Source organism: Chrysochloris asiatica, unplaced genomic scaffold (genome assembly GCF_000296735.1).
Source record: "Chrysochloris asiatica unplaced genomic scaffold, ChrAsi1.0 scaffold00364, whole genome shotgun sequence".
NCBI lineage: Eukaryota > Metazoa > Chordata > Mammalia > Afrosoricida > Chrysochloridae > Chrysochloris > Chrysochloris asiatica.
This window is the reverse complement of record NW_006408882.1, coordinates 2,174,637-2,187,431: the sequence shown is the minus strand read 5'-3', so window position 1 is coordinate 2,187,431 and position 12,795 is coordinate 2,174,637. Positions and strand designations below refer to the sequence as shown.

The window sequence follows — 12,795 nt, the reverse complement described above, 5'->3', positions numbered from 1 at the left end:
ACACAGAGTCACTGTACCAAAATGAAATGGTTAATGTTCAACCATTTCAAGAGGAAGCCTACGATTAAGAACAAAAGGTACTTACTAAAGGAAGAAACTCAACAAGTAATGATCCCAAATTTGCAGAGGCTTTACAAAAAGTGCACTTAGTATTTGTTTACACAACTAAATATAATGCGTAATTACAAAAAAAAAAAGGCTTTGAAATTATAATGCCTGCAATTACAATTCAAAATGTATTGTGCTATCCCATCACTGGGCAGATGTAGTATTTGTAACCTTTCAACTGAATTAAGCGTGCATGAAATGCTGAGTTACTCAAGAAGCTGTAATAACTATGGTTATACTTGCTGTTAAGTGCCGCTCAGTCGGTTCTGACCCCTAGCAACACTGTATGGGGCTTCCAAGGAGCAGCTGGTGAGGATGAACTACCGACCTTGTGGTCAAACCAACACTGCAATCTAACGCATTAACCCACAGCGCCTATTCTACACTAAGCTGCTCATGACTTCATTTAATATTATGGGGGAATGGCCCTGCAGGAGAGGATAATGAAAGGACCGCAGGCTTGGGAGAAAGGTTGTACATTTCAGTCCCTAACATGGAAAATTAGTTATTTAACTATGGGGAAATCACGTCTGTTTCCAACTGTCTACAGTGGGGTGGGATTGAGTTAGGTAATGTGGTCTGATTCTTTCCAGGATTCAATGCTTCCAGAATAATAATAAATAGGTGTTCCAAATAGTCAGAAGCCAGGAGAGAGGCTTAAGCATGTTTGATCAAGTTCAGATTGAAGAAGTTGGTAGAATTCTTCTGTTTCATTCTCACTGGCTTTAGTGGTTGGTGCGTAAATTTGAATAGTGGTAGTAACTGGGCTTCCCTGTAGGTACATGGATATTATCCTATCACAGACAGCATTGTATCTCATGACAGATCTTGATACGTTCTTTTTGACGATGAATTAAACACCACTGCTCTTCATTTTGTCATTCCCAGCATAGTAAACCTGATTCAAAATGGCCAATACCAGATACAAAAAGCTCACTAATGCCTAAGATATCGATGTTTATGCGTTCCATTTCATTTTTGACAATTTCCAATATTCTAGATTCACACTTCTTACATTCCATGTTCCAATTATTAATAGATGTTCACAGCTGTTTCTCTTCATTTTGAGTTGTGCCCCATCAGCAAATGAAGATCTCATGGGATTTATTCTCATGGGCTTTACTCCATTCATGTCATCACGGTCAACTCTACTTTGAGGAGGCAGCTCTTCCCCAGTCACATTTTGAGTGCCTTCCAATCTGAGGGGTTCATTTTCTGGCACTATATCCGACAGTGTTTCTCTGATATTCATAAGATTTTCAGTGACTAAATATTCGGGAGTAGTTTGTCTCTCCTTCTTCCTCGTCTGTGTTCATCTGGATGCTCATCTGAAACCTGTCCACATCTGAAACTTGAGTGACCCTGCTGGTATTTAAAATACCCATGGCATAGCTTCCAGAATCATAGCAACTCACAAGCCACCACAGTACGACAAATTGACAGAAGAGTGGTGGAAAATGCCAACATACACATGAATATAAGTGGTATGTCCCTAAATTGTCTCTTAGCTGTGGACATGTTTACTAATGTCATTATTACCAAACATCTTGCAAACTTCTGATTTGAGATTTTCTTTGGGGATACACCAAGTGAAAGTAGGTAAATAGAGCAAGAAAGAAACTTAGCACCACCTGTTCCAAACACCCCTCACTGTCACATCACACCTTGTGGAGCACCCCGTGGAGTGGATGACTAGTCTCGCTCAGCTTCAGTATTTCCTTATTAGTTCAAGTGACAATATGGAAACAGGAAGCAAACAAAGTCTAAACTTTCAAAATTCATGTCTCGTTTTGGTATCAGTACAGGTAGAGCTCCGCTAATAGTGAAGTTCAGTCCCCTTTTTCCAGGTTAGCTAAAAATGCACCCATAACAAGGTGCATAAATGCTAATGACTTAGGACCAAGCGATACCTAACACTCAGGTGTAGACTATGGATAAGGAGCGAGGAAGGCCAAGAGGGTATTTGCACATGGGTATTTACCTTTGCTGCAAACACACCTATGAATGTGGTGGATAGAGCACACAGGGGGCAAAATGATGAAGACTTCTTAGATGTTACCGAACAGCTGAAGGCAATGAGATGATGGATTGGGGCTTAGGACCATAGTCTCAGAGCACACCATGGTCATGGACAATTGGCATCACACAGTCTATAAAGACAATGCTCTACATTCTGCTTGGGTGAGGAGTATCTGGGGTCTTAACAGCTCATAAGCAATCATTTAAGGTACAGCTATGGGTCTCTCCATGTGTGGAAGACAGAAAAGTGATGAGAACTGAAGACACTTGGAACCAATTAGTCTAACAGACTAATAGAACATGTGAACACCAGTTTCCATGACTCTGAGACCAGAAGAACCAGATGGTGCCTGGCGACCACTACCAATTGCTCTGAAAAGGATCATATTAGAGGGTTCCAAATTGAGTGATATAAAATGTGGAACTAAAAAAACAAATAATAAAATCAGTCTTCCCGATCAGAAAGAGTCTGGAGGAACCCGAGACTATGACCCTTGACTACCTTTCAGGTCTGGAAAGGAACTCAGCCCAATTTTCAGCCAAGTAGTAAAAAGGCTTAATGAAGGTGACAACAACCCTTGCACGGTATTACCATGAGAAGGTCAATTACTCAAAATCACAAGGGTAACATGTAACCTAAGGACAGAGTTCAGAAGGGATAGAGGTGGGTGGAATGGAAGTAGGAATCTCAGAGAGGAAGTGGGATCACTGTGCTGCAAGGAGGGGATTGCAATTATTGATATGAAACAAAGTGTGTGATTTGTTGAAGGTCCAAGTATGTTCATGACCCAATTTTGTAATGAAACCTAATGAGGGCACCGGACATGCCTTAAGTAGACACGTCAATCATGGCGCTCCCCACTCTAAGGGATTCACAAGGAGACAGCTTTATTCATCATCCTCCTCCACATTTTCTGGGCAACTTTAGGGGGACCCTTTGTACCATCCAACTTCCCTTTAGACTTAAGAGTCGGCCACATCCTTCTCGTACTTTTCCTTTGGTGTTGTCGCCTTGTTGATGTGAGACGGCTTCTCAGTCACTCAAGTTATCCCACATCTCACCCAGCTTTCTGGCCACATCACCAATCGAGATGCCAGGGTCCGTGGACTTGATCTTGGGGTAAAATTCGGAACAGAACAGGAAGAATCCAGACAGTGGTCACTTGGGGGCACTGGGACCCTTCTTCTTGCCTCCCTTAGCTGGCCCATAATCCTTTATTTCCTGATCATAACGTACTTTGTCCGCTTTTGCCATCTCATCAAATTTAGATTTCTCTTTCCCAGACAAAGTCTTCCACCTCTCAGAGCACTTCTTGGAAAAGTCAGCAAAATTGACAGGGATCTCTGCGTTTTTTTTTTATGTTCCTCTCTGCAGGCCCGCACTTGGGGTTACCTTTATCCATCCTGACTCTATTGTTTGGAGTCTGGGCAGTGCAGGGCACGACTCAGTTGTCAGCTTTACACTCGGGTAGAGTTTAAATTTGAAAGTTGCATCTTATAACTTCCAGATACTATGCTAATAAAGACCATACAGGAATAATCAGTATAGTTGTGAGATTATCATTAAATCTCCATAAAACAGTTCATTTGCTGCTGAAAAGTAAACAGATACACACAGAAAGCAAGACATATGTGTACATATGCACATGTGTGTGTTAGACTATGCTGCCCCTTTGTAAGACAGCATGCTTATGTTTGGTATCATGTTCTACATCTGATCATGAGGCTTGTTCAGGATTGAAAATGACAAACCAACCTTTTAGCTTCTGGTTTTCCTTCTCCATTCTCAGGAGCAGTATCTGCTGCAGAATAGCTTTCTTCCACAGATCTCGGAGCTCGCGAGAGGTCCTTTTCTTTTCCTCTGGAGCAGGGCCAAAGGGCCCATCTTCACAAACTGTTTCTAAAGGAGACCGTGGGGGAAGTTCTCCCAGTTCTGAATAATCTGGAGAGGGAAGAAGACATTTTTCATTAATTGATATTCAAACATGGTGCCAAATCAGCAGACTACTCATTTCAATAGACCGATACTACCAAACTTAAAAATCGTGCTTTATTAGACAGGAATAAATTATGTGTGAGTCACAAAGACAAAACTTACATACACACAATATATTGGATATGAGAAAATAGTAACAAGATACCTACCTTTTAAGGTGGAGTACTGGTGTGGTGTTAATGCACTGGACTACAAGGTCGGCAGTTCAAGCTCACCAGCCGCTCCTTGCAACTCTATACAGGGTTGCTATGGGTCGGAACTGACTCAAAGGCACTTAACAACCACCACCACCACCTTTTAAGGTATAATGTTTTTATATTTGAACTTAAAACCACGTTGTTGATAGTAGCATCAAGCATTCATATTATGTTCACTATGTGCTAGACAGTTCTAAGGGCTTTGTGTTTAGTCAATTTCTTTGGCACAACAGTAACTACTGTTATTGGTACTGTAACTATTCACATTTCAAATGGAGGCAAAGGGATCTTAAGTAACTTACACAATGCCACACAGCTGGAAAGGAGTAGAGCCTCATTGGGGGCTCTACAGAAATCCAGTCATTTCTGACTCACAGTGACTTTGTATAGGGGGTTCTGGAGAGTGCTTGGTAGATCTGAACCATGTTTATCCTACAGCACCAGCACCACACCAAGACTCCAGCTCCATGCATAATGAAACTAAATGCTGCCCGGTCCTATGCCATCCCCGTGATTGGTTATGGACTGGATCCCTGTGATCCATAGGGCTTTCATAGTAAAAGAAACAATCTATGAAGGTTACAGGGAGAGGGAGGGAGAATTATTCACAGGCTAGAGGGCAGATACATGTTAACATAGGTGACAAGGCAGGTAATATACAACAAGAGGTTGGTTGGCAGAGGAAAGATGAAGGTCACGGGAGAGATGGGAAGCAATGTATTAGTTTTAAGGTGAACAGAGGTAAATGCTGTTAGCTGTTGGTAATGGAAGGGATTGCAGTCAGTGTAATGAAGCCAAGTATATGATTTGCTGAATGCAAAACTGATGATCTGTTCTGTAAACCTTCACTCAATTCACAATAAAAAGTTGAAAGAAAAAAAATTAAGTTGAGCACTAGGTCTTTCTTGCCAGTCTGTCTTAGTCTGGAAGCTCGCTCATACCTGTTGGTATCACAGCAACATGCCAACTTGCACTGATAGACAAATGGGGGGTGTGCGTGAGGCGTACTGGCCATGAGTCAATCCAGGGCTCCTACAAGGAAGATGAGAATGCTAGCCCTGAGCTGTGTGTGGCTAGGTGTCCTGAAAGATGACAAAATGTCTTGGGTAGTCAGTGCTAACAGTGGTCATTAAAGGACTCTCTATCAAGTGGCTGGGCACTGAGCCAGGCATTTTATCTAGACAGATTCAATGAATCCTGACAATGGCAAAAGTCAGGAATTAGCTGTGTTATAAGGAAACCGAGGTCCAGAGAGGCCAGGTCACTTGCCCAGGTTGCAGAGTGAGGAAGTAGGTGAGTTGGGATTCCAGCCTGTGTCTGCCTGCCTTGGAAGCTCATTCACTTTCTGGATACCACCACAATCCAAATGCTTCCTATTACATGTTGTTGTTGTTGTTACATGTCGTGAAGTCGGTTCCAACTCATCTCGACCCTGTACAGGGTTTCTGAGGCTGTAAATCTTTACGGGAGCAGAAAAGTCTCATCTTTCTCCTGCAGAACAGCTGGTAGTTTCAAACTGCTGACCTTGAGGTTTGCAGCCCGATTCGTAACCACGATGCTACCAGAGCTCCTATTACATAGACGTTTACAATTCTATTTATTAGTTTAAATCTCTTTACGTTACATGTACATGCACCTGTTTCCAGTGCATGGAGTATGTTGATGCTGTGCAACACTGTTGTAACCAACAAGTGTTTTTCAGACGTGTCCAGAGAGTACATCCCATTGCTCACCATAAAACTAGCTCTGAGGAGCAGCAGAGGGCCCTGAATAAATCCACCCCAGATGACACAGTGCATCCTTGAGAAAATATGGCTACAGGGAACCTGTGTAAATAAAATCCTTATTTTCACATATGCTGGGAACACCCCGCCTGGGCAGTTTGAGGCTCAGAGCCACCCATAATTCGGTGACGTTTTCATGAAGAACGTTTTCTAACTATGCCCAACAATCTCCTCAGTTCATAGCTCCAATTCAGTCCCGTGTTACACTTCATCTGCATCACACTCGTCAGTGTTGATTGTTCGTAACTTAGAGCTGGATTTGATTTCCTGCCATGAAATCAGATGCGGCCTACAAAATGCTCAACTTCCTAAAGTAACTTGCACTTATTGATGCCAAAGAATATAGGGAATTAACAACTTTTATAAGCAAATCTACATGAATGTTTCAAGATCTTGGTGAGAATTTAAATGCTCATCACCATCTCTTATGCATACTTATTTCATGATGAGCCTATTAAACACAGGAATACATTACAATTGCACTTCTTGGGGGGAGGTAAGTAAGAAACAATGACAGTTTATGCATATTTTAGGACCATGTTTACACGTATTATTAAACAGAAATAATGAATCAAAGTGGTCTCAGTAATATCTCGGTTTTATAAATAATAAGAGACCACATTGTTTAATGAGTAATAGAAGCTCACTGGAGACACGGTGCCTGGACTATAATCAGGACTCCACAATCTATGGATTTTGTGGTCATCAGCATGTTGCTTAATGTCTCCCAGCCTCAGTCCCAATCTGTCAAGTAAGATAACAGCACCTTCTTCATAGTGGTATTAAAACAACTGAGTTAATATATATCTTTAAAAAAAAAAAAAAACGCTACCACTGAGACAGGGCCTTTCACACAAGAACACAATAAATTTTAGCTCTGAGTGTTTGTTATTATATGTTCACAAAGGGGCAGAGAAAAAAACCCTTGGAAGGAAACGCATTTTAGCCACTCAACTGTAAGCTGTAACATGGCAAGAGCCTGCCGCCGTGTCAGCGAGGGTGTGCCCAGCACTGAGCACGCTTCCTGGCACCCAGAAGGTATGTGAGGATAAATATGGAATAAATAACAAAGCAGGTGCTGGAGATGCTATTTTTTTTTTAATATATCCTGTATTTTCTAATTTCTAGACTGTGAAAAAAATTTTCTATCAAATTAAAAAAGTATTCAAGAAAAATAATGCAAATCTACTCTGATAGCTCTGGCAGTGTAGTGGTTACGAATTGGGCTGCGAACCACAAGGTCAGCAGTTCAAAACTACCAGCTGTTCCGCGGGAGAAAGATGAGGCTTTCTGCTCCCATAAAGATTTACAGCCTTGGAAACCCTGTACAGGGTCTCTATGAGTCAACTCCATGGCACTTAACAACAACTATTCTGATTTTAAACTATTATTGAAAAATATTCTCTACTAAGTCAGCCAATCAACACCGTAGTTGACAGTGGGGTTTTCTCAACCTCAGCACACTATGTTTACCCTTTGGCAGGATGGCTCCTCTTGGTGAGGGACTTCCCTGTGTACTGAGGGGTGCTCAGCAACATCTCTCACCTCTACCTCACATCTGGCCGACCTTGTCACAATGATCAAAAATGCCTCCACTGCTTGCACGTCTCATGGTGGGGGAATCACCTCCACTCACAAATTCATGATTCATAGTAAAAATTTCATCACTGACTTCTATTAGAAACCCTCACACGTGTGGGTATTGAATTGCCTCTCACTCATGGTGAGCTTATGGGTTATAGGGGAGAACTGCTCTTCAGGCTGTAGTCTTTACTGAAGATGGCAGGCCTTTCTTATTTGGGGGCGGGGGGAACGACTCAAACTGCCAACTTTTAGGCCAGTAGTCAAGTACAAACAGGGACCTTCCCTAAACCATGGAAAGGAGTGAAAACTAAAACTACTTGACTCAAATTGACTTCATGTGGTAACAATTGCTGATTTTCTAGGTGACAAGGCACAACAAATTATAAAAATGATTATCTTTTGTCCATATTAAGAGCAGCCTAGTTACTGGAGTCATGATGTGGTGCTTAGGATAGGTACTGGATTACTAACCACAAAGTCAGCAGTTCAAATCCACTAGCTACTCTGGAAACCCTACGTAGGGTTGCTATGAGTCGGATTAACTCCAGGTCTTTGCACATTATATAACTGGAGTTAGAAAACCAAAAGGGAAAAACACGCTTTGCATTTCTCAAGCTGAGGGAACTGAAGAAAAAATTCAAAACTTGACTTGTGGTATTAAAGGATTCTATGGTAGTCCTAATGTGGCACTGTGGGCTAATGCGTCAGACTGCAAAGTCATTTGAACTTCAAGGTCGGTGGTACATGTTCACCAGCTGCACCTAGGGAAAACTATACTGGGTCGCTATGAGTCAGAGTCGACTCGACGGCACTTAACAACAAGACACAGGCAGATTATTGAATGATACAGAAAGCATTAAAAGAAGGTGGAAGGAAGACACAGAGTCACTGTACCAAAAGGAAATGGTCAATACTCAACCATTTCAATAGACAGCATATGATCAAGAGCCAATGATACTGAAGGAGGAAGTCCAAGGTGCACTGAAGGCACTGTCAAACAACAAGGTTACCAGGAATAGATGGAATACAAATTGAAGTATTTCAACAAACTGATGAAGGCACTCCTCATCTCTGCCAAGAAACGTGGAAGACAACTACCTGCAAACTGATTGGAAGAGATCCATATTTGTGCCCATTCCACAAAAAGAGGTGACCAAACGGAATGCAGAAAAGATCGGAAAATATCACTGGTAACTCATGCGAATAGTGTTTTACTATAAGTAACACAAAAATTGCTGCAATCATACATTCATAGAGAACTTTCAGAGGTTCAAGCCAGATGCAGAGGAGTTTGTGAAACGAAGGGTATCACTGCTGATGTCCGATGGATGTTGGTAGAAACCAGAGAATACCAGAAAGATGTTTATTGACTATGCAAAAGCTTTCAATTATTTGGATCATGACAAGCTACGGACAACATTGCAAAGTATGAGTATTCCGGAACACTTAATTGTGCTCATGAGGAATCTGTACATAATAGACCAAGAAGCAATTGGTACACCGAATGGTTTAAAATTAGGAGAGGTAGTGTGCCATGATTGTATTCTTTCACTACACTTATTCAACCTGTATGCTGAGCAAATAATCTGAGAAGGTGGATTATGTGAAAAGAAAATGTGGCATCAGAATTGGAGGAAGACTTATTATCAACCTGCAATATGCAGATGACGCAACCTTGCTTACTGAAAGTGAAGAGGGCTTAAAATACTTACTAATGAACATCAAAAACCATAGCCTTCAGTATGCGCTGCATTTCATTGTAAAGAAAACAAAAATCCTCACCACTGGACCAATAAAAAACATCCAGTATCAGTGGAGAGAAGATTGAAGTTGTCAAAGATTTCATTTTGTCCTGATCAACCATCAACACTCATGGAGGCAGCAGTCAGGAAATCCAACGATGTATTGCATTAGGCAAATCTGCTGCACAAGACCTTTTTAAAGTGTTGAAGAGCAAAGATGTCAGCTTGAGGACTAAGGTGTACCTGACCCAAGCCATGGTATTTTCAATAACCTCATATGCATGCAAAAGCTGGACAGTGAATAAGGAAGACTGTAGAAGAGTTGATGCATTTGACTTATGGTGTTGGAGAAGAATAATGAAAGTACCACGGGCTGCCAAAAGAGCAAACAGATCTGTGTTGTTAGAAGTACAACCAGCATGCTCTTTGCAAACTAGGACAGCCAGACTTTGTCTCTCATACTTCGGACATACTATCAAGACTGACCAGTCCCTGGAAAGGGATATCATGTTTGGTAAAGTGAAGGGTCAGGAAAAAGAAAAGGAAGGACCTCTCCCCGCCCAAAGAGATGGATTTGCACAGTCGCGGCATTTAAGGACTCAGGCATAGCGCAACAATTGTGAGGTTGGCCCAGTATTTCATTCTGTTGTACACAGGGTCGCTATGAGTTGGTGCTGACTCGATGGCACCTAACAACATTAACAAAAAATGAGTTGGAACTGGCTTTATGGTACTAAACAACGACACAGTTACATAGAAGTTCAGTCATTCAAAGACAGTGGCTGGTTAAAATATTTGCTTGTTCTGTATTTTGTCTGACTGGATCTGTTAAATGGATTATTTTCTAATCAATACAAAAAGATCCAGAATTGGTACAAGCCTAGAACTTTGCAGTCACTTCTCTTTTGCAGGTAGGGTATGTGTGTGTTGTATGTGCCATGTGTGTGTACGCACACATGTTGAAGGGGCTGGGGGCAGTGCTTTGTGATGGATACTGACATACTCAGCAGGTTGGGTGAGAATGAGAAGATGATGTCAGTCAACTGCTACTTGAGGGCCTTCCTGTAACAATACACGCACATTATTTTAACTTGGGTCTTACCTAAGCCAATCACACGAAGCTTTATTGAGACTCTTAAATATACGCAGCAATGTGCTAGGTACTCTAGGAAGGGCTACTCACTGAGCAGAACAATTCCAGGCTCTGCCTTCTAGCTTGACCTTGGATTCCTGCCGAGAGACTCTGGACAGCTGAGACTCGGCTAGAGTTGTGGGCCGCTGCACCCTCAGGCCAGGATTGACATGCCTCTCTGTAAGCACTTGTGCCTTTGGGGGTTCCAGCCCCTCAGTGCAAACTAGAGCAACGATATTCACCTCCAACTGCACCAAACATGAGACCCCAGACACTGCCAGATATTTACAAAGGCCGCAAACCCAGCCGACCAGAAGGGTGCAATGGCATGTCATCCAGAGTTAGATTTGACTATTCTGACAGCTCCAGAGAGCTTCAATTAAATTAGGGAGACCTTCAGAAACAACAAGCTGCAATAAGCCAGATGGGTTTTTTAAGTAGCCATCTTTCAGGGGTCTAGGAGACAATGCTCTAGGTGAATCATCACAGTGATGTTCCCAGTAGAGTCGGTATTTCAGATGCTAAATGATTTTCCATCAACTCGGCAGTGGCACTCTCCTTTCACCCACACATTTACACGCGAGGAAGGGCCTGGGTTTGCATCGCTTCTGAAAAGATCAATGCTGCGATGAAATCCAGAAAAAGTACCCTGAACCCAGCCGCCTATCTGTTCCCTGTGTGTCTCCATAAAGTGCTCCACACAGGACTCCTTTCTGCATTTTCAGTGTTAAAGCGTCAAGTGCCTTTCTCTTCCTTGTATAGGTGTGCCATTAAATCACGAGTTCAGTGCCTGCCCTGTAAGGAGGAGGAGCACTAAGAGGAAAATGACAGACTCGTCTTCTCAAACAGTCTGCCTTTCTCTATTATCCCACAATCGAGCATACTATCATTCTCTACAGCCCTCTTAAAAATAAAAATCCCCAACTCTCTGGCCCAAAGCACATTGTTTAACATTCAAGTTCTTCTTAACAATGTGAAGATGTTGAAAGAGAGAACTGAAGCTGAAGACAAATTCTCTGGAGAAAAGTTAATAGGGATGAACATCTGCAGCATCTGTTGTTACCAGTAGCTGAAGAAGGGTTCTTAAAATACATTAGTCAAATGACTATGAGAGGTGTAAGAGAGAGAGTCCTGTTCATTTGTTGTCAATGTTTTAACCAGTGTGACCAACTGTCCCTTGACTCTAAGAGAATGTAAGGAGCCCCAGGGACGCAGAAGGCTAGCAGTGTGACCCCAACAGGCAACTCCATGGGAGGGAAATCTGGCCGCCTGGTTCTGCAAACAGTACAGTTAAGAAAAGTTACAGAGGCAGCTCTACTCTGTCACACAAGGTTGTTATGAGTTGAACAATCGACTTGGTCTGCCTCAGAACAGAAGCCTGGCGATCTAGCCCCCCCACCCCACCCCCACCCCACACACAAAAAATAAAATAAATCAGCCATTGAGTTTCCTAAGGAGCAGGGTTCTACTCGGATACACATGGGGTTTTGTGACTTGGAATCTACTCGAGGGCAGCTAGTTGCTTAGCATGTTTCTTCGGCTCTCAAATCGTTTTCCTCGTCATATGACTTCCTCGGTCCAGTTCTCCTGAAGCCTGTGCTAGGAGAGTAAGTGTCGTTGACAGATGTTGACAAACATGGGGGAACGAAGCTTATATTGCTCACTGGAGTTATGAGTAATATGGCTACTCACCAGAAGGTTAGTGGTTCAAACCTACGCAGGGTGTCATGAAGGAAGGGTCTGGCAGTCTGTTTCTGTGAGGACAACAGCTAGCGAGAAAGGCCTGTGGAGCACTTCTCCTCTGTCACATGGTGTCAGTGACCCGGAATCAATCCAATGGTTCTCAGCAACAACACCACAATATAAATGCCAGGAGGGCAGGGATTTCTATGCCCTATGCCCAGGGTTAAGGATGGTGATTCACACCCATCAGCTGCTCCCCTAAAACCCTATCAAGGGTCGCAATGGGTCAGAACTTAACAACAACAACAACACAACCAGGATCTAGGCCATTCCCTGAGAAACCGCAGGTATGCAATGAATATTCACAAAAAAAATGAATTCATTTAAATCCTAAAATCTGAATTTAAATCTCAATCTTTGATCCAGACTTCTTTGAAGGTTCTATGGAAATCAATCAAAAGGAAATCTCATTCTACAGTGATCTTATGTGGCAGTCTAGACATAGGAAGACAATTCAAAAGGAAGGAAATCTCATTCTACAGTGATCTTA

General features: G+C 42.3%; 1 protein-coding gene across 4 annotated transcripts in view; it reads right to left on the bottom strand.

Annotated features, from left to right (window-relative positions):
• Positions 1-12,795, bottom strand: part of TBC1D1 (TBC1 (tre-2/USP6, BUB2, cdc16) domain family, member 1) — a 385,492-nt gene that overhangs the window by 73,629 nt on the left and 299,068 nt on the right. For all 4 annotated transcript variants that reach the window (XM_006876212.1, XM_006876209.1, XM_006876211.1 and 1 more), the window contains one exon: positions 3,884-4,069. In XM_006876212.1, coding sequence (XP_006876274.1) covers positions 3,884-4,069 — 186 coding nt within the window. The remainder of the gene's footprint in view (positions 1-3,883; positions 4,070-12,795) is intronic.